Source organism: Onychomys torridus, chromosome 3 (genome assembly GCF_903995425.1).
Source record: "Onychomys torridus chromosome 3, mOncTor1.1, whole genome shotgun sequence".
NCBI lineage: Eukaryota > Metazoa > Chordata > Mammalia > Rodentia > Cricetidae > Onychomys > Onychomys torridus.
In genome coordinates, this window is record NC_050445.1 from 41,216,263 (window position 1) to 41,237,574 (window position 21,312).

General features: G+C 48.1%; 1 protein-coding gene across 3 annotated transcripts in view; it reads right to left on the reverse strand.

The window, feature by feature from the left end:
* Positions 1 to 2,821: 2,821 nt before the first annotated feature.
* LOC118579140 overlaps positions 2,822 to 21,312 on the reverse strand; it is a 47,025-nt gene continuing 28,534 nt past the window's right edge. The window contains exons 2-5 of one of the 3 annotated variants that reach the window (XR_004944440.1): positions 4,299 to 4,456; positions 3,862 to 4,114; positions 3,528 to 3,734; positions 2,822 to 3,052 (exon numbers count right to left, since the gene is read on the reverse strand). Coding sequence is in view for 1 of the 3 variants with exons in the window: in XM_036180251.1 (XP_036036144.1) it covers positions 3,003 to 3,052; positions 3,528 to 3,734; positions 3,862 to 4,021 (417 nt within the window). In the remaining 2 variants the exon portion in view is untranslated. Of the gene's footprint in view, positions 3,053 to 3,527; positions 3,735 to 3,861; positions 4,457 to 21,312 lie in introns of all 3 variants that reach the window. The other 2 variants (XR_004944441.1, XM_036180251.1) reach the window with 2 other exon arrangements.

Genomic DNA, 21,312 nt, shown 5'->3' on the forward strand with positions numbered 1-21,312 from the left:
CCTGAATGCCCTGACCACACTTCTAAAGGGCACAGCCTTCAGGATGGCTGTGCACTGACCCTAGGATCTCGAAGGGCAGAATCAGATCTGAGATGACTCCTGGCTGGACAAGGCACAGACTCTGGAAAAGAAAGCAGGAAGGGATGAGAAAGGAGGAAGAGGAAGAGAGAGAAAGGACGGAGAGGGAGGCAAGAGTCCAGAGCAGAGATGCTGTCTGACTGGGGTCAGCAGCTCCCCAGCACTAAGGGCACAGATGTAAGGAAAGCATCAGTGACACCTGTCTAGTCCCCTACATGTGACTTCCAGCTTCGTTCAGGGAGTTCTGTGGTGTTCCCACTGTCACCCCCCCACCCCAGATGATGCTGGACCAGGCCACTTTTGGGAGCAACAGAGAGGCTTTGTAGAATGAAGAGGAGAGGACAGGTGTGCAGGTGGGGCAGTTGAACAGAGCTGCTGATGTCGTGTCAGTGTGCAGGGTCACGTGTTATGCTTATGGGAAGTGATAACTCCAGCCGCCTTTGATGTCCCCGCTCCAGCTGGACTTCTGGGAAGCCCTTAGGTCTCTTCACTGCTGCTGATTTCTCCAGCCTCTTTCTCCCAGATTACAGATCACCGGTGCCCTCACACCCATAAACCCATCCCATGTTGTAACAGCCCCCATTCTCATGTTAGCATTGTGCTTTAGTTCTTCTGCTTGCCTGTTAGGAGGGCTGAGCCTGGGAGGGAGCCCGGGGTAGCTGAGATGCCCTACACATTCCTCCATAGCGATGGTGAGGTCTACAGGAGGAAGGCGATCGGCGCAAAGCCTCTTTATCTGCATAGTCTGCAGGGCCCATATGCCCATATGGATCAGATCCCAGCCTTCGGCTTCCTGGGAAAGGGGGCACCCTGCCCAGTGCCCAAGCGGCACCTTAAGCCTCTTGAGAGGGGAAACTAGCCATCTGGAGAGATCTCTCGTGTTGCCTCTCCATTTTCCTTTTCCTTCTTGATTTCTCTTGGCCGCTCTGCTTATGTGCATCCTCTGCCCAGACGTGATGCTCCACAGGTGGGGCGAGGGGGTGGGGGAGCCTCCAGACTGCCTCTCCAGCTAGACGGCTATCCTCCCCCCCCCCCCAGCTCCTTAGGACTCTGGGACTTCGGGAGCTGCACCAGAACAACGCCCTCTGCCTTTTTCAGGTCTCTTCACCCCCTGCTCCCCAAGAAGGTGGCCACCTTCTCCCCTGTGTATCCTGGGCAGCAAACCTCCATGCACAGATGCTCAAGCTCAGAGCTGACATGCATTAGGCCCGGAGTTGGGACCCACGGCCCTGTAAGGAAAGGGTTATTGCCTTGTTTTGTGGATGAGGAGACAAGCCCTGGGAGGGTTCGCGGCTGTCCCAAGAGCACACAGCTAGTACAGGAAGACTGGGATCTCTGGCTCCAGATCTGACCTACTCAGAAGGCCAAGTTGTTCTTCCTATATACATCAGAAGCTGAACTCTTTTCTGAAAGATGCCTTCTAATGGGAAACAGCTCCCTGAAGGAGCGGAACTGTGACTTGAGATACTCTACTAAAGAGCAAGGGCAGTCAAATGCCCAGACTGTAGACCCAGAAACCCATTTTGAGAGGTGATTCGTCCCAGGTGATGAGAGAGCTGTAAACAAACTCACTGAAGGACGCCTCACATTATCAACCTTTCCTACCCACTGCCACTCCGGCCCAGGCTCTGCGCCCTTTGGGATGGGACGGCTTTGCTTTCCTAATCTGCTGGGAACGACTGCTGTCCTCTAGAGTAACTCACAATGGAGGCTGTAAGGGGAACTACCCCACGATGACCGCACGATGCCGCCCGTGAGCCATGCACACCGTTGCCCCTCGCACGCTGGGGCTGGTAGCCTAGCGAATCTGCTGTTTGGGGTCAGAATTGGGAAGTCCGGGAGCATCAGGGCCTGTGGTCACAAGATGAGTCGGCCCTGTAAGGTGGCCTGTCGACGTCGTGCCTTCTCTGCTGATATCTGCCTGTCTCCAAGTGGGGGCGTTTGCCCCCCACCTATAGTCCCCCGCTTCTGACCTGTGAACTCAGCTCTCCTTCCTGAACCTCCGCAGCGCACTCCCACCCCGACTCAAGCTCACCCTTGAACTCAGCGAGGATCACACACCCGCTCACACGCCGTCTTTGATTTGCCTCCAGTGGCTTCTGCATGGGGATGGAACCTTCCGGGGGCTTTATTTCTCAAGATCTGTGGCTTTGTGGACAGTGAGATTGACACTGTACTCCTCGCCTTGGGCTGCCCCCCACCCCGCACCTGGGTGCAGAGAGTAGAAAGATCCTGATAAGTAAAGGCACCTAGCCTGGCCTGCTCTGGGCCGGGAAGCACAACGGTGGTTGGGGCCTTTCAATCTTAGTGGGATGGGGGATGGGGGAGGAGGGGAATGAGATGGATACCCATGTGGTCACCCCTGACCTGCTGTGACTTCACCACACCTGCAGAGGCATCCCCAACTCCGTCGAACTGCCAGAAGCCACCTACAATTGTTATTACCTGTCCTTACCACCTCTGGAAACTGAGGACCCGGTGGTTTTAAATCTGTCTATGTTATGTCGGTCCTCTGCTCTTCATCTCCACACGGCACTCACCTTTAGATAGTTCCTCTGGATTTTAACTCAGCCTTTGCCTATGGACCCTCGTCAACGCACCCCGCACCCGTAAGTGGCCTTCTCTCGGGACGGTGACATAGATTTCCCCCAAGTCGGCCCCTTTACTCCAGCGTGTGCAATCCCCGCTCCTCCCTCTAGAGGGCTCTGAATCAGCGGCAAGTAAAGGTATCCACTCCGTTTACTTGAACAGTCAAGGATTTTATTTGAAGGATTTGTAGTGAGTGACTCACGGGAGGAAGGAGGAGGTAGTGGCCACTCAGGCTAAGGCAGGGCAGATGCCAGGCACCTCATCCTGGGCAGAAGCTCATCATCTTCTCATCGCATGGCTGCTGGGATCCATCCGATCAACTGTGGTTTTCCCAGTCACAGGTCTTTCTGCACACCAACAGCCAGGCCTGTCTTGCATCTCATGTCTACTCAATGCACAGGGAGGGTGGGACAAACTGAGTGACAGTCCTGCCGGGGAGTGCCCATGGTGGCCAGCAACATCCACCCAGGGACCTTCTCTTGCCTAGACTGGAGCCACTCTCACTGAACATTGCCTACCCGGCAAGGACTACAGGTAAGAGGTGACTGGGGTGCAGAAAGCCTTAGGGCAGCATTTCTCAACCTGTGGGTCACAGCCCTTTTGGGGGTCACATATCAGATATCCTGCATATCAGATATTTACATTACAATGCATAACAGGCAAAATTAGTTATGATGTAGCAATGAAGTAATGTTATGGTTGGGGGTCACCACAACACGAGGAACTGTACTAAGAGGGTCACATCATTAGGAGGGGTGAGAAGCACAGCTTTAGGGCTTGACCCGTGGTCACCCGGCAACACAAACATATGGCAAGGATGTGTGGATTCACCTGGTGTTCTTGGGTTTGGTATGACTCACCTGGAACCTTTGGAGGTCCCCCCTGTAGACCACGCCCCCCGTAGATACTTTTTGGGGTAAGGGCTTCCTGACTACTGTCGAGAGAACAGCAAGCCCAGACCGCAAAAAGATCCAAAGGAGGCAGCTGCAGAGGGTTGCAGGGAGATGCAGTCCCTCCCAGGCCGGGGCTTGCGTCTGCAGATGGGTTCAAGGGAGCAGAGCCAGGACCTGGAGAGGAGGAGGATGCAGGAGGGATGTGGAAGGAGGCGGGGCCCTGGGATGCAGGCAGGCAGGCAGGTGACAGGAATCCCAGCAGCACCCACTTCTACCCACCCCATGTTAATCTCATTCTTACCTGCCGGGCGGGGCGGGTAGAGTGCAGATTGGTCACGTGCCCTGATGTGCGAGGCCGCTGGAGGCTCTCTCCTCTTCTGCTCTGTGAGGATTTGATGGTCCCCTGCGGTGACTGGGTTCAGCCGTTGCAAGGATCTTCTATGTCCTGGATTCCACAGCATCAGCACACCCAATTCTCCCTGTAGACTCACCAAGAGCCTTCCAGAAGATGCTGTCTCTGGACACCTCTGGGCTAAGGCCTAGATTCTGGTCAGCTTCAGCAGACACCATGGTATGATGGAGAAAAGCAGAGGCTCCAAGCCAGGCCCCATTTGCAAACCCATCCCCCCTCCATGGTCTTAAACAACTACGGTTTGGGACCCTTGCTCCCAGAATGAAGGTAGGAAAGCTTTCCAGGAATCCTGCTCCCCAGTAGGCTGGGTCTTTTTCCCACTCTACCTGGAGGTCCCTGAGGCCTTTGCCAGGGAGCAGAGAGGTCCCAGCTGGGTGAACATTGAGGGACTGTTGATTGGATGGTTCTGCCTCTCAGCCAAGTCCCAGCTCAGGTCGGCCCATATTTTGCATTTCCCGAAGGGAGACAAGGAAGAGCTGTCTACCTGCCAAAGCAACACAGCTCATTAGCAGAGGCTGCCTGAAGATACCCGCAGCCCAGCTCAGCAGCTGTCCAGGGTAGGGAACGGAATGTAGGATGAGACAACCTGGGGCAAACTGCAGAGAATGGCCTGGGGACAAACATAGCTGTAAGGTTCCGAGGGTATCTTTGTAAGAGAGATCTATGTTGCCTTCCCGGTGGGGGTGGGAAGCTGTGCTCACTCTTGGGAGGAAGAGGAGGGGAATCCTCTCCTACCCTGCTGAGCAGGTGGACCTCCCCTCTGGATGCTCTTGCTCTCTTGCACTGGCTGGAGAACTGCTGTGGAAACCCCCTGACTCCAGCTGCTCGAAGCTTTGCCTGGTCTATGCCCTCCCCACATCCAGCCCCACCCCCCCCCCCATAGCATGGTCTGCAGAAATCCCTGGGTCCTGTTCCCCAGCTCTCTCCTGCCTTCCTTGCCCAGCTGCAGCTTGTACCAGAACAAGCAGGAGGGAGGATGGGGAAGGGAGATCCATGCTTCTGATGGGTTTACACTGAGTCACACAAGCTTGGAATTCAGGCCATCAGGCAGGCTGGTAAGGGCTGTCATGGGAAGGGAGTGTGGCAGCGCCTGCCTCTCTCACATGGACCTTGCCCCTGAGGACACTCTTTGGCATTGACTGTGTCTTCCCCACCCTTTCCAAGGCTTCTCCAGATTCTTTATTTCATACGGTCATTCACCCAGTGCTTGCTACAAGCCTGCATGGTGCTGCAGGCTTTTCCTGTGGGGATGCCCTTGTTCCTATATAAGGAAATGAAAATCCAGCTCCACGGAAAAGTCCCTCTGGGTCCTCCCGGGTCTCCTATCTCATTCCGCACACATTGTTGGGTCTTCAGCAGCCTCTAGCTCAGCAGGTCTCAACCTGGCAGGTCACAACCCCTTTGGGGGGGGGGTCCCATATCGGATATCCTGCGTATCAAATATTTACATGATGATTAACAGCAGTAGCAAAATAACATTTATGAAGTAGCAGTGTTATGGCTGGGGGTCACCACACCATGAGGAACTGTATTAAAGGGTCACAGCACTAGGAAGGCTGAGAACCGCTGTTCTAGCTGCTTCTCACCACCTCTTCAAGGCATTACTTATCACCTCCTCACAAGATCCCTGTTTCTACACTTGCTGTCCAGAGTCCCATCTCCACAAAGTGACCAGAGCAACCCTTTAAAGACATCCTTTAAAAGGGATAACTCAGTTGGTAGAGTGCTTGCTTAGCGTGCATGAGGCCCTGGGGTTTGGCCCTCTGCACTACCGAAACTAGGTGTGATGGGGTACACCTATAAGCCTAGGTTGGGAGGCCGGAGGATCCAGGTGCAGGTGACCTTTAGCTACATAGAGAGTTCAAAGTTGGTTTGGGATATATAAGATCCTTCCTCAAAAACCAAACAAAGCAAGGAAAAGAAATCCCTACCCACAGAAGCAACCAATAAGCCCAATCCCACCCACCCCTGCCTCTCTTACCCCACCCCTATCACCTGGTCCATTTTTTTCCAGACACACTGGCTTCCTTGCTTTCTGTGACAGTGTCAACTGTGTCTTGGCCTTGGGGTCCTTGAACGTGTTGTCCATTTACCTGGATGATCTATCTTATCCTGCACAGCCCAGGTCTAGGCTCCAGTCCTCCTAAGGTCTCTTCTCAAATTGAGACTTTCTTAAAGAAGCTATGATGACTAATTTTATATGTTAATTTGACTGAGAGTGTCTAACTATTTGGTCACTATATTGAATGTGTCTCCAAGGACATTTTTAAAGATGAGATTAACATTTGTATTAATAGGTCAAGTAAAACAGTTGCCTAATGTGAGTGGGTCTCATCCAATCCTCAAAGGCCTGTAGTGTGGTTTGAGTATAAAATGTCCTCCATTGGCAGAGAGAGAGAGAGAGAGAGAGAGAGAGAGAGAGAGAGAGAGAGGAAAAGTATAGCCTTGAATGAGGACCTATGGAGAAGATGGGCTGATATTTAATTGCTTCACATATTTGTTTGGACCTCAGGGTGCTGGTAAAGGAGTTGTGGAGAACAGGATATGTAGAACAAGGGCTCAGATAACAAGGCTAGGACACCATTAGCTGAAACAGAGCTCTCAAGAACCGAGAAATGTGTGTTCCCATGGCTAGTACCCCTGTCCAGGAACTGGAGACACAACTCTACTCTGTGCTAGATTAGGGGAGCAGGACCCCACAAACGGCCCTTCAGTGACAACCGTGACTTCCCTCTCTCCAGCCACATGTCAGAGAAGTCCCCAAGTCCTGCCTCCAAAGGCTGCTCAGCTTCCTACTTCCTGCCATCAGTCCCCAACCCCCACTTATCAGCCCACCTACCCGGACAATGGCTCTGTACCCTCTAGGAAAAAGATGTCACCTTCCCAGTTCCCTCCGGAGACCTGACAAACATAAAACCATGAGCTGGCATGTGGAAAGAGGTTCTCGGTGACCCCCTTCTGCTCCAGCTTCTCCTATACTGGTCAAGCCCCTGGTCTAAGTTCTGGAAAGCTCTTTCCTGAGTCCTCATCCCTGAAGATCTTAAGAGGTAGGATAAGCGAGCCCATTATTTATGCCTTAGTGGGGCAGGGTCTAGGGAGGCTGGCTCTCCCTGTGGCTCCAACACCCAACCATAGCTTTGACTCTTCCGTTTGGCACCTTCTTGCTCAGACAGAAGCTATCCCACGAGAGCACTGTCCTCCCTCTAAGCCGTGCCCCATCCTTTCTATCGGTCCATCCTTCCCACAGAAACTCCGACCACTACCCTCCCTCCTTTTCCTAGTCCAAGCCCTCCCTTGTTGTTCCACCAACCACACCTGCTTGCAGAAACTTCCTTTGGCTACCTTAATCCCTTTCCCAGAATCCCAGTGAAATTCATACATCAACCAGCCCCTCACTAGGTGGACATCACCTGAGTGTCTGCACTTGCATGTCCTGTGCTGAATACAGCGCACAGAGAAACAAGCGACTCTCCCCGCCTAGACCTTGCCTGCCAGGGGCCTCCAGATGAGAAGGCCAGTGTGGACATTTCTCCCTGGGTGCTGGGATCACCTCCCACAAACCATACTGCAGCCGTCTGAGCAACCGCTCCTGGAGCTGGCCCATCCTCCCATTCTGCTCTCTACTCCTACACAAGTAAAGATGGGACCAGACAGGTGTCTGTAGGTAAATGGTGGAGGTCAGACCCAGTGCTGGAGGAGCCCAGGAAGCTGAAACTCTCCAAGATGGATGGGATGAGGGAGGGGAGCCTGGGAAGCTTTTCCAAGGAGGTCTGCGCAGTGTGGGGAAGTGAGAGGTGGTTGGGGACAGGATGTGGAGACAGAATGGACAGCACAAAGGCTCGCAGCACCCACAGGGAGAGAGGAGAAAGACTTTCACTAAAGCTTGGTGTTCTGGCCAGCAAATGGGTTTGTGGCTCTTCCAGTGAGCCATAGATCACCTCTGAAGGGTTTTGAGCAGGAAAGTGAAAAGGGGACAGGCTGCTGGTGAGTAGTAGCTTTATAGTAATCTGATAAGCAGCAATGGGATACAGATTGACCTAGGTAGGTGGGGGCAAAGAGACTGGGTTGCAGCAAACTTAAGATATAATAACCAAGACAGAACAGGGTACAGATTATCTGCTAGGTGGGGAGAGGAGTCCCAGGGACAAGGGCAGGGGCCTGCCCCAAGAGAATAATAAGGTGGCTAGATCATATATCATAGGCAGTCCAATTTAATAAGGGGATGTTAAGGACCCATGATGTACAGAGATAAGCAATGTCACAGTCAGTTTCAAGATGCAGGATTTGATAATGAGGATGGTATGTGAAGGGCAAAAGTGACGGGAGGAGGAAGAAATAGAAACTAGAGAGATGGGGAGGCTTGCTGTCTTCGGGGCACGGGCCCCTCACTGTGTTACGGACACCTCCACCACTCCAGGATGGTTTTCCCAGCACTGTTCCCCTGCCTACGATGACAAAGTGTAACGGGACAGCCATGAAGGCTGCTGCCCCACCCCGAGGAAGGTCCTCAGAGTCATGCCTGAACCCACACAAGGGAAAGGATGCGCACCGAGCAGAGCCTAAGCCCAAGGGTTTCACTTAGTTCTGAACACTGCCAGTGACCTTGCGTGACTCCGTGGTAAAGCACTCACCACACTTAACTACAAAACAGGAATGCTTCTGCCTTCCAAAGGGGACGTTTGTCCATCCCCCAACCGCACACTGCCGCTGCATCTCTACTTTCTTATTCCTTCATTTCTGAAGTCTCAAGGTCAAACTTCTAAATGCCTTTTGAAGCTACCCGTTTGTCTCTGGCCACCTTACCCAGCCCTCTACCCTACCCCCGCCCTGCCCTGAGGAAGACCTAGTGCTCTTAGGATCTCTGGGACTAGAGGCCTCCTACTGGCCCACTCCACAGGAGCCCTCTCTCCTCCAATCCCCCAAATTTAAATGCAAACCTGCTTTTCTTCCTACAGCACCTAAGAAATCCTTAAGTGGTTTCTTGCCACTCTTAAAAGTAAATCACGTCTGATCACCTGCCTTCTCCCCACGCGTCTCCTGTGTCAATCTCCTCCTCTCTCGGGATGCTCCAGCCTTATTGGCATGCCTCCAGCTCCTTGAACACTCCAAGCTCGCCTCGGGGTCTTTGCCCTTGCTGTCCCCTCTGCCGGGGACAATGTCCCTCCCACTTGCCTGGATGACTCCAGCACAGCCTGCCGCAGGGAGCTTAATTATCACTCCCTCTAAGAGACCTTCCCAGAGCACCCAAATTAAACTTGACCCTGCTAGTCCATCGCAGAGTGCCTTGGGCTTCTCCCCTGAGCTTTCCTCCCCCTTTGCAAATATATATGCATGGCAGTGGTTCCTTTGTTGGTGGACTTAATGTCTGTCTGTCCCTCTGGACTAGATCCCCGAGGATAGATGGCTTGTCTGTCTTATCAGCAGCTACACACCCAGCACTCATAATTAGTGTTGACCGAATGGGAGAAAAGGTGCGCTGAACAAGGAAGGCAAGCAGCAAAGAAGGAATGGTGGTCTGTGTCTTTGGACCTCCAAAGCAGGCCCTCAAAATGGCAGTGCTGGGGACTATGTCCTAAACAGAAGGACTCTGGCCGCTTAACTGAAGCCTAAAGGTGGGTTTCTGTTTACCAGAAAGGCAGATCTCTAAGGCAGTTTCTGTTTACCAGGAACCTCCCTTAATCCTATCCCGGGAGGGTCAACTACTTTGGACAGGGCATCTAGTTCTGAACAGGAGCTCATCCCCTGCTAACTGCCTTAAAATCTGCTTGCTTTTCTGACATTTTGCTTCTCTCTGCCCCTGACCCCCACCCCAAGAAGTAGCCCTGGCAGTTCGATCCCCAATGGACTTCTCTTTCTACCCATGGAGTGGTTCAGTTCAGTGCTTTCACTGAGCCCTCCATTTTAGCCTGATGGCAGGATCTCTCTGGGTTGAGCTTCTGTGACTATTCTAAGATTTGGGTGGATAGAAAGGGTAGTTGACAGGCCTGGTGGTGGTGGTGGCGGTGGCGGTGGTGGCGGCACACCTTTAATCCCAGCACTCAGGAGGCAGAGCCAGGCCAGCCTGGGCTACAGAGCGAGTTCTAGGAAAGGCGCAAAGCTACACAGAGAAACCCTGTCTCGAAAAACCAACCAACCAAACAGACAAACAAACAAAAAAGAAAGGGTGGTTGGCCAGCGTCTGCAGGGGAATTTGCCCTGAACTGCCCATCCCTCACCATCCTTCCCACAAGGACAAACAAAGCAAGGCACAGGCTCCATCTCAAAGGTGGGTGCTTTCTGTCCACTACTTCCTGGTCATGCTAAGAGGCAGAAGAGAGGGGAATCAGGCAGAGGAGACCTAGGAGTAGCCAGAAATGTGACCAAGAAATCAGCCAGAGAAAGTCATTGTCAACACAGACAAGCCACTAGACTTCAGGCAGGACAATGAGCACAGAGAGGCTTTGTGACCCCGGCCTCAGTGTCACAAATGAGCAAAGCTGGGCAGAGAGGCAGGGCAGAACCTTGTCTCAGCTGCTGGTTTGGACCTGTGTCTTGTTTTGCAAACCAGGCTGCTGCCAATGGAGAGAGATTCTCATTGTTCATGGCCCTTGCAAGTGGAAGTGGATTCTACAGCAATTAGCCAAAAAGCCTTCCCTTTAAGGGCCACATCTTCCTGTTGTGATTGGGATTAACTGCAAGTGACCCTCCCCTCCCTGAGAGCTCTAGGAGAGGGTTCTTCCAATGGGCATATGATACTTGTTTGTTCAATGACTGGGAGGTGGATTGTTCCCACCAAAAGCTCTGTTGAAGTTTGGTAGCTTTGCTGGGAGGAGGGACCTTAAAGGGATTCATGCCTTTCTGTTGAGACTGGGTGAGGGCACTTGAGAGTTCGGTCACAGCCAGTCCACCCCTCTGTCCCCTCTCTGCCTCCCACACGCTCAGTCACTGGCACTTTCTACCCCACCTCGAGAAACACGTGGCTCTCACCAGAAACTGAAAAGATGGTAACATCTTGCTCTTGGCCTTGTCGAACCATGAGCCAGAGTAAATGGATCTTCTTTATAAATGATCTGTCTTCAGACATTCTGAAACAGCAGCACAAATCAGACGAGACACTGTGTAATTTCATTTTGTGATTTCGTCACCTGGTGAGTGACTCATCTTTCTTCAGTTTAGCTTCATGTTTCTTGATTTGTCACCTGCCTGGCAACAAGTTGTTCCTTGTCACTTTCTCTGTGGAGTATTTATTTTCGTTAGTTCACGTTAAAATAGAAATATTTCTTACTTGAGTGTTCCTGCTAATTTATAGGCCAGTATTTATATTCTTTTTTTTTTTTATCAGCTCAGTAATAATATTTTCCAGACCTATTACAAGTTCTCATTGTCTTCATGGTTTCATTAGCCATAAAATGAAACTAAATAGAGTAACAGTTGTTTAATTTAACATATGAATCTTATTCTTGCTCTGAAAATAATTTAGATAAAAATAACGCTGTGTACACTGAATGGTGATGAATTGAGACATTTATAGAATTCCATTCTATTGATATCTTTAGCGTTCCTTTCTTTCTGATGATAATGAAAATCCAACCCCCCACTTCCCATTCCACCTACTTAAACTCACATGGGGGAATTGGACTGGGAAGTAGGGGAGGGGCCTCCAATCTTGAAGACTGTCGGCTCTCACTGGGGCTCTCCACATCAAAAGGGGGGTGTGGACATTTTCTCCTGGATGTCCTGAGTCCCACAAATAGATGTGTTAGAGGATCTGACTTCAAGGAAAAGACCTTCCAAGAAGGTCAATCGCTACTTCATTTTAAGTACAGATGAGGCCTGTCAGCAGCATCCTCTGAACTTGGAGGGGAAAAGAAACCCCAAAATGCACAGCTGGTGACCATGTTTCACCCTGGGAGTGGTCCTGGGGATCGTGCTACCAGGCCTGGAGCAGTCCTCAGAGATGGCCTCTAGCTCTGCAGACAAGTAGCCCAAAGCTGGTTGTAGCTGGTTCTAACAAATGCAAACAGATCTGTGGGAGCTGGACTCCGGAGTAGGGGAGTGGGAGCCGAGGGCTTGAGCAGGTTTTACTGGGTTTATTAGGAAGGGGCCTTCTCCGGAGGATTTCACTCTCTAGGCTGTGCCCTCTGCACAGAGCATGCAACAACAGCAACTTGCAGGTCAGCAACAGGACTCAGTGGGTAACAGCCTCCAAGCCTGGCAACCCGAGTTCAGTCCTAAAATCCTCATGGTGGAAGGAGAAAACGACTTCCAGGAGTTGGCCTCTGACCTCTACATGCAAGAGTGCATACTCACACATGCAATAAATAAATGTAAAAACAAAACAAAACAACAAAAGCCACAATGCAAGCCAAGGAAGGAAGGGTTGATTTTGGCTCCCAGCTAGAGGGTACAGTGCACCACAGTGGGGAAGGCTTGGCGGCAGGAGTGTGAGGTGGCTGGACACAGTGAGGCTGTGGACATGAAGGACAGAGAGAAGAAAGCTAGCTAGTGGTGAGCTCACTTGGTCCTTTCCACCCAGTCCAGCACGCTGGCCCATGAATAAGGCCACCCGTAAGTAGGGCTGATCTACTGACATTAGCTAACCCAACCTAGAAACTACCTTACATGTAACCCCAGATGTTTTTCTCTTAAGTAATCCTAGACCCTAACAAGATGTCACTCAACATGAACCACCATACCCTCCACACAATGACCTCATCCCAGGCTGGTGGAAAGCAGTGACCACCCCTGCTTCCTGGGCTGTGATTCCCAACATGGTATCAGGCAGGTGCTGGGCAAGACTATCGGACTCAGAAAGTCCGTCTTGACACCCTTCTACCCTTGGCCTAGGAGCACCCACTTCGCCAGGACCTAGACCAGCACATCCTGGGTGCCCAGATGGGAAGCCATGATTCTGACTCTACAAAGGTTTCATTGAGACTCGAGGACCAATGCACAGGTTCCTATAGAGCCCCAGAGACAATCCCTTTGTGGCCACTCTGTGCCCCTCCCCCATCTTGTCCTGATTGCTGTCACTTCTCTATATCTTTTCTCTTCGATCCCCACCTCTCTATTTTTACTTCCCCAAAGAAACCTCCTGGGGGCAGGGGGACAGTAAATAAAGCCACAGGGGGAAAGGCAGCAAGAAAAGTGAAAGGAAGTGTGTTTTATATCCGATTCCCATCCAGGGCTGTAGAATGGGGAGGCCAGGGAAGCCCTATGAGGAGAGACTGGAGGAGAGCAAAGCCAGTGTGTACCAGCACCAGGCTTTGACTATGACACCAGGAAAAGAAACCTGGACTCGCAGATGTGGTGAGGACAGTCTGTTTGGCATCAGGAATAATCTTGATGGCTGAGTCAGAGCAGAGCTGGCAAAAGCTGGAGCCGGACTCACACTGCCAGCTACTAGTCACTCGTACTGAACTTGAGCAACAAAACCCAGGAAACACTAGTCTCCTATCATAGGGCAATGGCAGCACAGGCTGCTGGTGAGAGCAGGGAACCCCCCAAAGTGAGGCAGGTAGTTTCGGGTGAATGCAGGGCTACTGGTATGGAGCAAACTGGAGAGTCAAGATGGCTTGTAACAATGAATTCTCCCCTTCCCCCATTTGCCTGCAGAAGTTCTAACTCCCAATACCTCTGCACATGACTACCTTTAGAGATAAGGCCTTTAAGACAAATGATTAGATTAAAATAAGGTTCTTGGTGGGGGCACTATTCCAATGTGTTCTTTAAAAAAATCATTGTACGTATACATTGTACATGGTACTGTGTTGCCTAAGGATACATTCACACTACTATGAATTGTACATTGAGTACAAGCCCTCACGCCTCTCCTCTCCCCTTTCTCATGCAGTCTGTGTTCTGTGTGTGTGTGTGTGTGTGTGTGTGTGTGTGTGTGTGTGTGTGTCATGCGTGTGCACATGCCAGAGGCTGATGTTCTACCCTACTTTTTGAGGCAGAATCTCTCACTGAACCGGAAACTTTCCAATGTAGCAGGACTGGCCAGTCAGTAAGCCCCAGGAATCCTCCTGTCTCTGCCTTCCCAGGGCTGCGATTACAGATGTGCACTGCCTCACCCGGGTGTTTTATGTGGGGTCTGGGGATCCTCACATGTACGTAGTAAGCACTTAGCCAACCAAGCTGCTGCCTCAGCCCACAGTCTGAAGGGTTTGATGTTGTTTTAATGATCATCGATATATGATCTGACTGTGTAGCTCTTGCTGGGCTTGAACTCACAGAGAGATCCACCTGCCTCTGCCTCATGAGTGCTTACATTAAAGGAATATGCCACCATACCCATCGACAACCTGTGTTCTTTATAAGAGAATATTTTATTTGGGAGACACAGATAAGCGCCTGGTTTCCTACCTGTAGCCCTCGGAGCTGTGAGAGAAACTGAGGACTCTACAGCAGCCCTGGTGGGTAAGTGGCTGAGGGCTGGGTTGCTATGCAAAGAGCAAGATTTCTTAAAGTCTGGGATACAAGAACAGAACAGGGTTACCACAGTTCATGCAGGAGCTCAGGTAAGCCCAGGGGGTGAGGTGAAGTGGGGGATGAGTAGTAAGATCTCAGGAAGTACTTAGAACAAGCATTCTGGAGTGATCCTAGGAAGACCTTACCTTCAGAGCAACAACAATACCCCTAGAGCAAATGCTGTAGTGTAGGGTCATAGGAAAAAGAGAACTTTCAGCCCACCACAATCAGTGTCTATCCGAGCAAAATTCAATATATTTTAGAGGAAGAGAGTATAAAATATATTTGCTATTGGAAATTATTCACAGTGTCCAGAAGACCACAACAATATTTTAGACATAAGAAATGGGATGTAACCTATTGCTGTGGGATGTTCTGTATGTCAAATGTGTTGCTCTGATTGGTTAATAAATAAAACGCTGATTGGCCAGCAGCCAGGCAGGAAATATAGGCAGGACAAGCAGAGAAGAGAATTCTGGGAAGTGGAAGACTGAGGCAGAGAGATACTGCCAGCCGCTGCCATGACAAGGGAGATGTAAGGTACCAGTAAGCCATGAGCCACGTGGCAACTTATAGATTAATAGAAATGGGTTGATTTAAGATATAAGAACAGTTAGCAAGAAGCCTGCCACGACCATACAGTTTGTAAACAATATAAGTCTCCGTGTGTTTACTTGTTTGGGTCTGAGCAGCTGCGGGATTGGCGGGTGAGAGAGATCTGTCCTGATCCTGTGCTAGGCAGGACTGGAGAAAACTCCAGCTACAAATGGCACCCAATGGCTTGAGTTTCCACCTTAAACCTGAGAATATTCAATAAGCTATTCAAAATGGAGCTAAAAACAGCTCCCTAGTTGTCTCTCTCAAGTTGGCGGGTTCCTGACATGCACATTTGACCAGCAGTATGGCAGGAATGAGGCATCTGCAAGTGGCAAATTACGCTGCGTGGTGGATTTAGCCTTTGCTAGTATAAAACAAACAAACAAACAAACAAACAAACAAATAAATAAATAGGTTTCTGGGCTACACGATGCTTTGATAAAAGCATAGACCCACTGTTTCTAAGAGTTGATGGCTCCCAGAGCTGGTGATAAATGTACCACCACCATGTTGGGAAGCTGAGGTGGGCGGAGCCACCAGCCACAGTGGCCATTTTGGTCTTACAAATGCTGCAGTTTAAAGCAATAGTTACACAATAAGGCAGATTCAGATAAAACAAGACTTTAAATGCTTTACAATGTGTGTAAAAATGTACATAGGCTTGGAAGAGAGAGAAAAGGGAATATATAGTTATATAAAGAAATACATAGTTTTTAAAAATAAAGTCTTTAAAGAGATAGTAAAGGTAATATAAAAAATAAGCCACATAAAGGTGGATATTACACAGAGAATCTGGATTGTGTTGTCCTTGGGAATTTTAACTGCAGAAAAACATTTGATCATAAAAACTGTTGAGTTAAACATATATATATTAAAGGTACCTTGACTTCAAAATTTGGATGTAAGGATATGTTGCTTTGGAAAGGAGGCTCTGCTTTTGTTTCCACAGACAGCAAGAGGCTATGGATTTGTTCTAGATTAAGATACATCAGGTTTGACCAGCCAAGACCCCCTGAAAGGTCTCCGATGACACCATGGCCCAGATGATCCAACATCCAGAACAGTTTCAAGGCAATTGGCTCAGATGATACACCCTCACGGACTACTCCATAATCCTAAAATTTTCTTTGTGTCCCTATAAGATACAGCGCTCCACTCCAGCAGGAAGTAGTAACAGAAGCAACGCCCAAATTCTCAAATATACAAAGCTGGCTTTAGACATGGAATTTGCTCATTCCTTCTCTAAACCCAAACATATTGCTAAAAAAAAAAAAAAAAAAAAGGTTGAGATATTCTTTTGTCCCATATCAGAAGAGTCCTCTGGTGTGGGACAGAGAAAAACCAATATTTCTATTTAAATCAGGTTGATTACAAATGCAATCTCTTTCTAAAGAAGAAAAGGGGATATGAAATAGATATATAGGATATAGATATGATAAAAGGGTAGATTGTTGAACCTACTTTTAAAGAGCAACAACTTGTTTAAAATGTTTTACATTGCTATGGATTTTAGTCTATTGATACAAATTTAAAGTTAATTTTGTTATACTGTGTGTATATTTCTACTCTTGTTTAAGGTATTATGTTTGTATAGCTCATTTAAAATTGTAATGGATAATTAAAAATAGATTAATAATTAGTCATCTATGATAATAATATTTGTAGCCGTGTTAAGGCTTCTAGGTATACATAGATATATTTCAGATAGGTAGGTAATCTTCAAACACTTCAAAAGCCTACAGAATATGGCATTTAAAATGTTTTAAAATTTTAGACTTTCTGGACAGTGAGACATGTCTGCTCCTGGCAGCACCAATTTACTTCAGAGAGGAGGATGGGAATCAAAGACACTCCATATGAAGTTTATCTTCTTGGCAAAAATAGCCATTTGGGCAAGAAACTGTTCTTGCCTGTACTGCTTGATCAACTGGACATGCAGGACCCATAGGAAGGTGACCACTGAACTTTGCTTGGTGAAATGGTCCTTCGGGTTCCTGCTTCGCAGAGGAAACTGCCAGACATTCTACAGGACACTGAGAAAAGTGATTGAGAGACTCTAGGCCTGTGAGCTGAAGACAGATGCCCCAACTTTACAAAAGAACTTTGGATGACTATCCAGGCTGCCAGGTGTCTCTGTCTACCCTGCAAGACTCCTCAAAATTGCTTGCATCCTTTTCCCATTTCTCAGGTGATAGTATATCTTTCTGAGGTCTCTGATGTAGTTGAAGCTAGATAGTTACAATTTTCCTTAGTTATGATAAGAGATAAGTTAGATATAAAACCTTAGACTCACAAATATATGATAGATAGGATATCTTCTTTAATAATATAACTGTAATTCTTGCTTGATAATTGTTTTGTTATATGTAATTTTACTATGTGAAAGTTAAAACCTTCCTTTTTGAAAAAAAGAAAAGGGGAAGTGCTGTGGGATGTTCTGTATGTCAAATGTGTTGCTCTGATTGGTTAATAAATAAAACACTGATTGGCCAGTAGCCAGGCAGGAAATATAGGTGGGACAAGCAGAGAAGAGAATTCTGGGAAGTGGAAGACTGAGGCAGAGAGACACTGCCAGCCACCGCCGCCATGAAAAGTGAAATGTAAGGTACTGGTAAACCATGAGCCATGTGGCAACTTATAGATTAATAGAAATGGGTTGATTTAAGATATAAGAACAGTTAGCAAGAAGCCTGCCACGGCCATACAGTTTATAAGTACTATAAGTCTCTGTGTGTTTACTTGGTTGGGTTTGAGCAGCTGTGGGACTGGCGGGTGAGAGAGATCTGTCCTGACCCTGGGCCAGGCAGGACCAGAAAAACTCTAGATACAACCTATGGTTAAGAATACTCACAATTGTAAAGCAATAGAACCAAGTCCTCAAGTAAGAGAGAGGTTAGAACTAGTAAATATAGATGTTTATACAGCTCTTACAAAGTTTAGGGGTTTACAAGTAGAGGATACATACATGAGTGCATACAGAAATTTCCACAGAAAAATGCTAACTATTCATGAAGATGGCTCAGTGGGCTAAGGTACTGTCCACCAAGTCTGGAAACCTGAGTTCAAGTCCCAGGACCCACATGGTGGAAGGAGAGAGCTTACTCCCACAGACTGTTTTTTGACCTACACACACACACACACACACACACACACACACACACACACACATACACACACACTCACACACACTCACACTCACTCACACGCACACACACAACCTTATCAGTATCTTGAAAACTAAAAATCAGAGGGGGCAGGGCCATATTAACTCTACTGATTATGGCTGACTTCTCAAAGGAGATAACGAGGAGGAGGCAATGAAATATCTTTTGGGGGTTGAAAGAAAACAAACGCCCCTCCCCTTAAATAACCTGTCAACTCCAAATTATATTATCTACTGAAGATGTTTTTCAAAAACAAAGGATTAAACTTTTAGAAACATAAACACTGAGAGAATTCATTCTTAGGCAGATATCCATGTCAACACTGATAAAGAAAGTTCTTCAAGCTGAATGGAATCAATACCAGATAGACATTGGGATCCTACAGGAAGAAGAAAGAACACTTGAAGTTAAATACATGGGCAAATGCCAAAGGCTATTCTTTTTCCCTTTGTTAATTGTTTTAAAGACAACTATAACGTTGGACATATTAAATATATACAAGTCAAATTCCTGGGGCTGGAGAGATAGCCCAATGGTTAAGAGCACTTTCTGCTCTCCTGGAGTACCTGTGTTTGGTTTCTATAGCAACCATTGTAACTCTAGTTCCAGGGATCCAATACCCTCTTCCAGCTTGTATAACACAAGTGGTGTGCCTCTTCTGGCATCATGTAATGCACACACACACACACACACACACACACACACACATACGCACACGCACGTATGTGGTGCACATAAACTCATAAAGGTGCACACACACACCACAAATAAAAAGTAAATAAGTCTTAAAAGAAATCAAATGTATGGAAATAATAGCAAAAAGGATAAGGAACAGCAACGATTCCACAGTTCATAATAAATGCTACATTTTCTAGAAAGTAGTAGCATAGTAAGTGGGCTGACTAGATTATTAAGGAAGTGGATTCTACCATGTACTGATGGCTGTATTAGTGTGAGAAATGTTGAGGACATTATGCTAAGTGGACAAAGCCAGGCACAAAACACTGTGTACTGCCCAATTCAATCTATGTGAGGCTATTTCACAGGTGAAACCATTGTGACAGAAAGGTCACTCGTGGCCTAAGGCCAGGGGTTGGAAGAAGGCCTAGATTATAAGAAGATACTAAGAAATTGTTTAGGGAGATGTGTGGTGATAGTTTTTGTCAGCATGACACAAACTAGGGTCACAGGAGAGGAGGGAATCTCAGCTAAGGAAATGCTTGCATCAGACTGGCGTGTGGGCATGTCCGTGGGAGCATTTTGCGGATTGTTGGTTGATGTTAGAGGGCCCAGCCGCTGTGAGTAATGCCATCCCTGGGCAAGTGGTCCTGAGAGACAGAAGAAAGGTAGCTGAATGTGAGCCTGGCAGGCAGCCAGGAAAAGCATTCCTCCACAGCCACTGACTGCCTCAGTTCCCGCCTTGAGTCCTGGCTTCCCCTGATGAAGGACTGCAAACCTGTAAGTCAAATAAGCTGTTTCCTCCCATGCTGGCTTTGGTTTGTGTTTTATCACAGCAACAGAGCAGTGAACAGGACAAGATGGAATAAAACTGTATCACCAGTATGATGCGGTTGTGTGTGCACACAATTACTGAAAATAGCAAACTCAACAAGGAATTTTATTGTGTATAAAGTACACCTCGGTAAAGCAAAACCAGAAGATCTGGCTGAGAATATGAAGAACATAGACTATCTAAACATCACTGATAAAGGGAAATCAAGTTGGCCTGGGAGACTATGATTGCAGTGCTCCAGGACTTACAGCTCCTACTGGGAGCAGTGTTGTGGCCCCACACAGGGAAGGGAGCTATGCCCAGGTGAGGAGGAGAAATGGGCCCTTCCTCTCAGCATGGTGTGTTCTTGCTAGCTGGGTGACTATAGTCCTTCTAATAGCCCCAAAGCCCTCTGCTCCTGCAAGTTCCTGGTGGCCACGCTGCTCTGCTCACACTGGCCTTCTTATGGTTCATCAGACTCATATGACATGCTGGGCCTCTTGCTGCTGTGCCCACCACCCAGAATGCTCTTCTCTCAGCCCCAGGTTACTACCTTACCTCAACCAGGTTTTTGCTCAGTTCTCAATTTCTCAACAAGGATTCCACAGATACCCTACAGGACTCTACAACCCTTACCTGGCTTTATGTCTCTTTTTTTCATTTTGGTCCTGCTAAATTACTTCATGCTGGGTTTTTATCCCTCCCCCCTTTTTTTGAGATAGGGTCATCCTCTGTAGGCTGATCTGGTCTAAAACTTAGTAATCCTGCCCCTGCTACCCAAGTGCCAGAATTCCAGGCATGAGTCAGTACGATCAGCTTATGATTTGCTTATTTCTGAGGTCCAGTATTGTCTGTGTCTGCTGTTGACTGTAAGCTTATGAGAACAGAGATGAGTTGAATGTCTCTCACCCAATGTTCCTTCTGAATTTTATTTGTAGAAGGCTGTTAGCTATGAGGTGTATGTGGCCTTTAATTGAGACCTGCACTCGGCCTTTGTGGGTTTCATGGGTGGTTGGCATTTTCTCCCAGTTTGTGGCTTTTGATTTTTCCCTTCTTCTTGTGATTCCTTTGATGAATGAGGCCTCTTTTTTTTTTTTTTTTTTTTTTTTACGATTTGAGACAAGGACTCACTATGTAGCCCTGGATGTCCTGGAACTCACAGAGCTCTGTCTGCCCCTGCCTCCACCTCCTGAATGCTGGGATTAAAAGTGTGCACCACTATGCCCAGCAGAGGCTTTTACTTTTAACATGGTTGTTCTGTGTCTGGATTAGAGAATCTCCCACTGCCCAAGTTCATATAATGTATTATCTTCTAAAACTTGTCTAGTTTTGTCTTTAAATTAAAATATTGTACATATCTGGAATCGAGTTTTATGAAGGATGGGAGGTATGACAGAATTTTCATTTTTTTCCCACAATAGATAACCGGTTCCATTCCATGTATTACACAGTTTCATCTGACCCAACAAATCTGCATTGCCCCCTCCTTGCCAAGGGTCAAGTTTCCACGTTCCCAGTTCCCTTTCCTGACTGGGCCGACTCTGCACCACACTGTCTGAGTTAGGGCAGTACTAACATACTTCATTTTCTATGACTGGCTTAAAAGTTTTTAGCCAATACAGAGATCACTTAGTA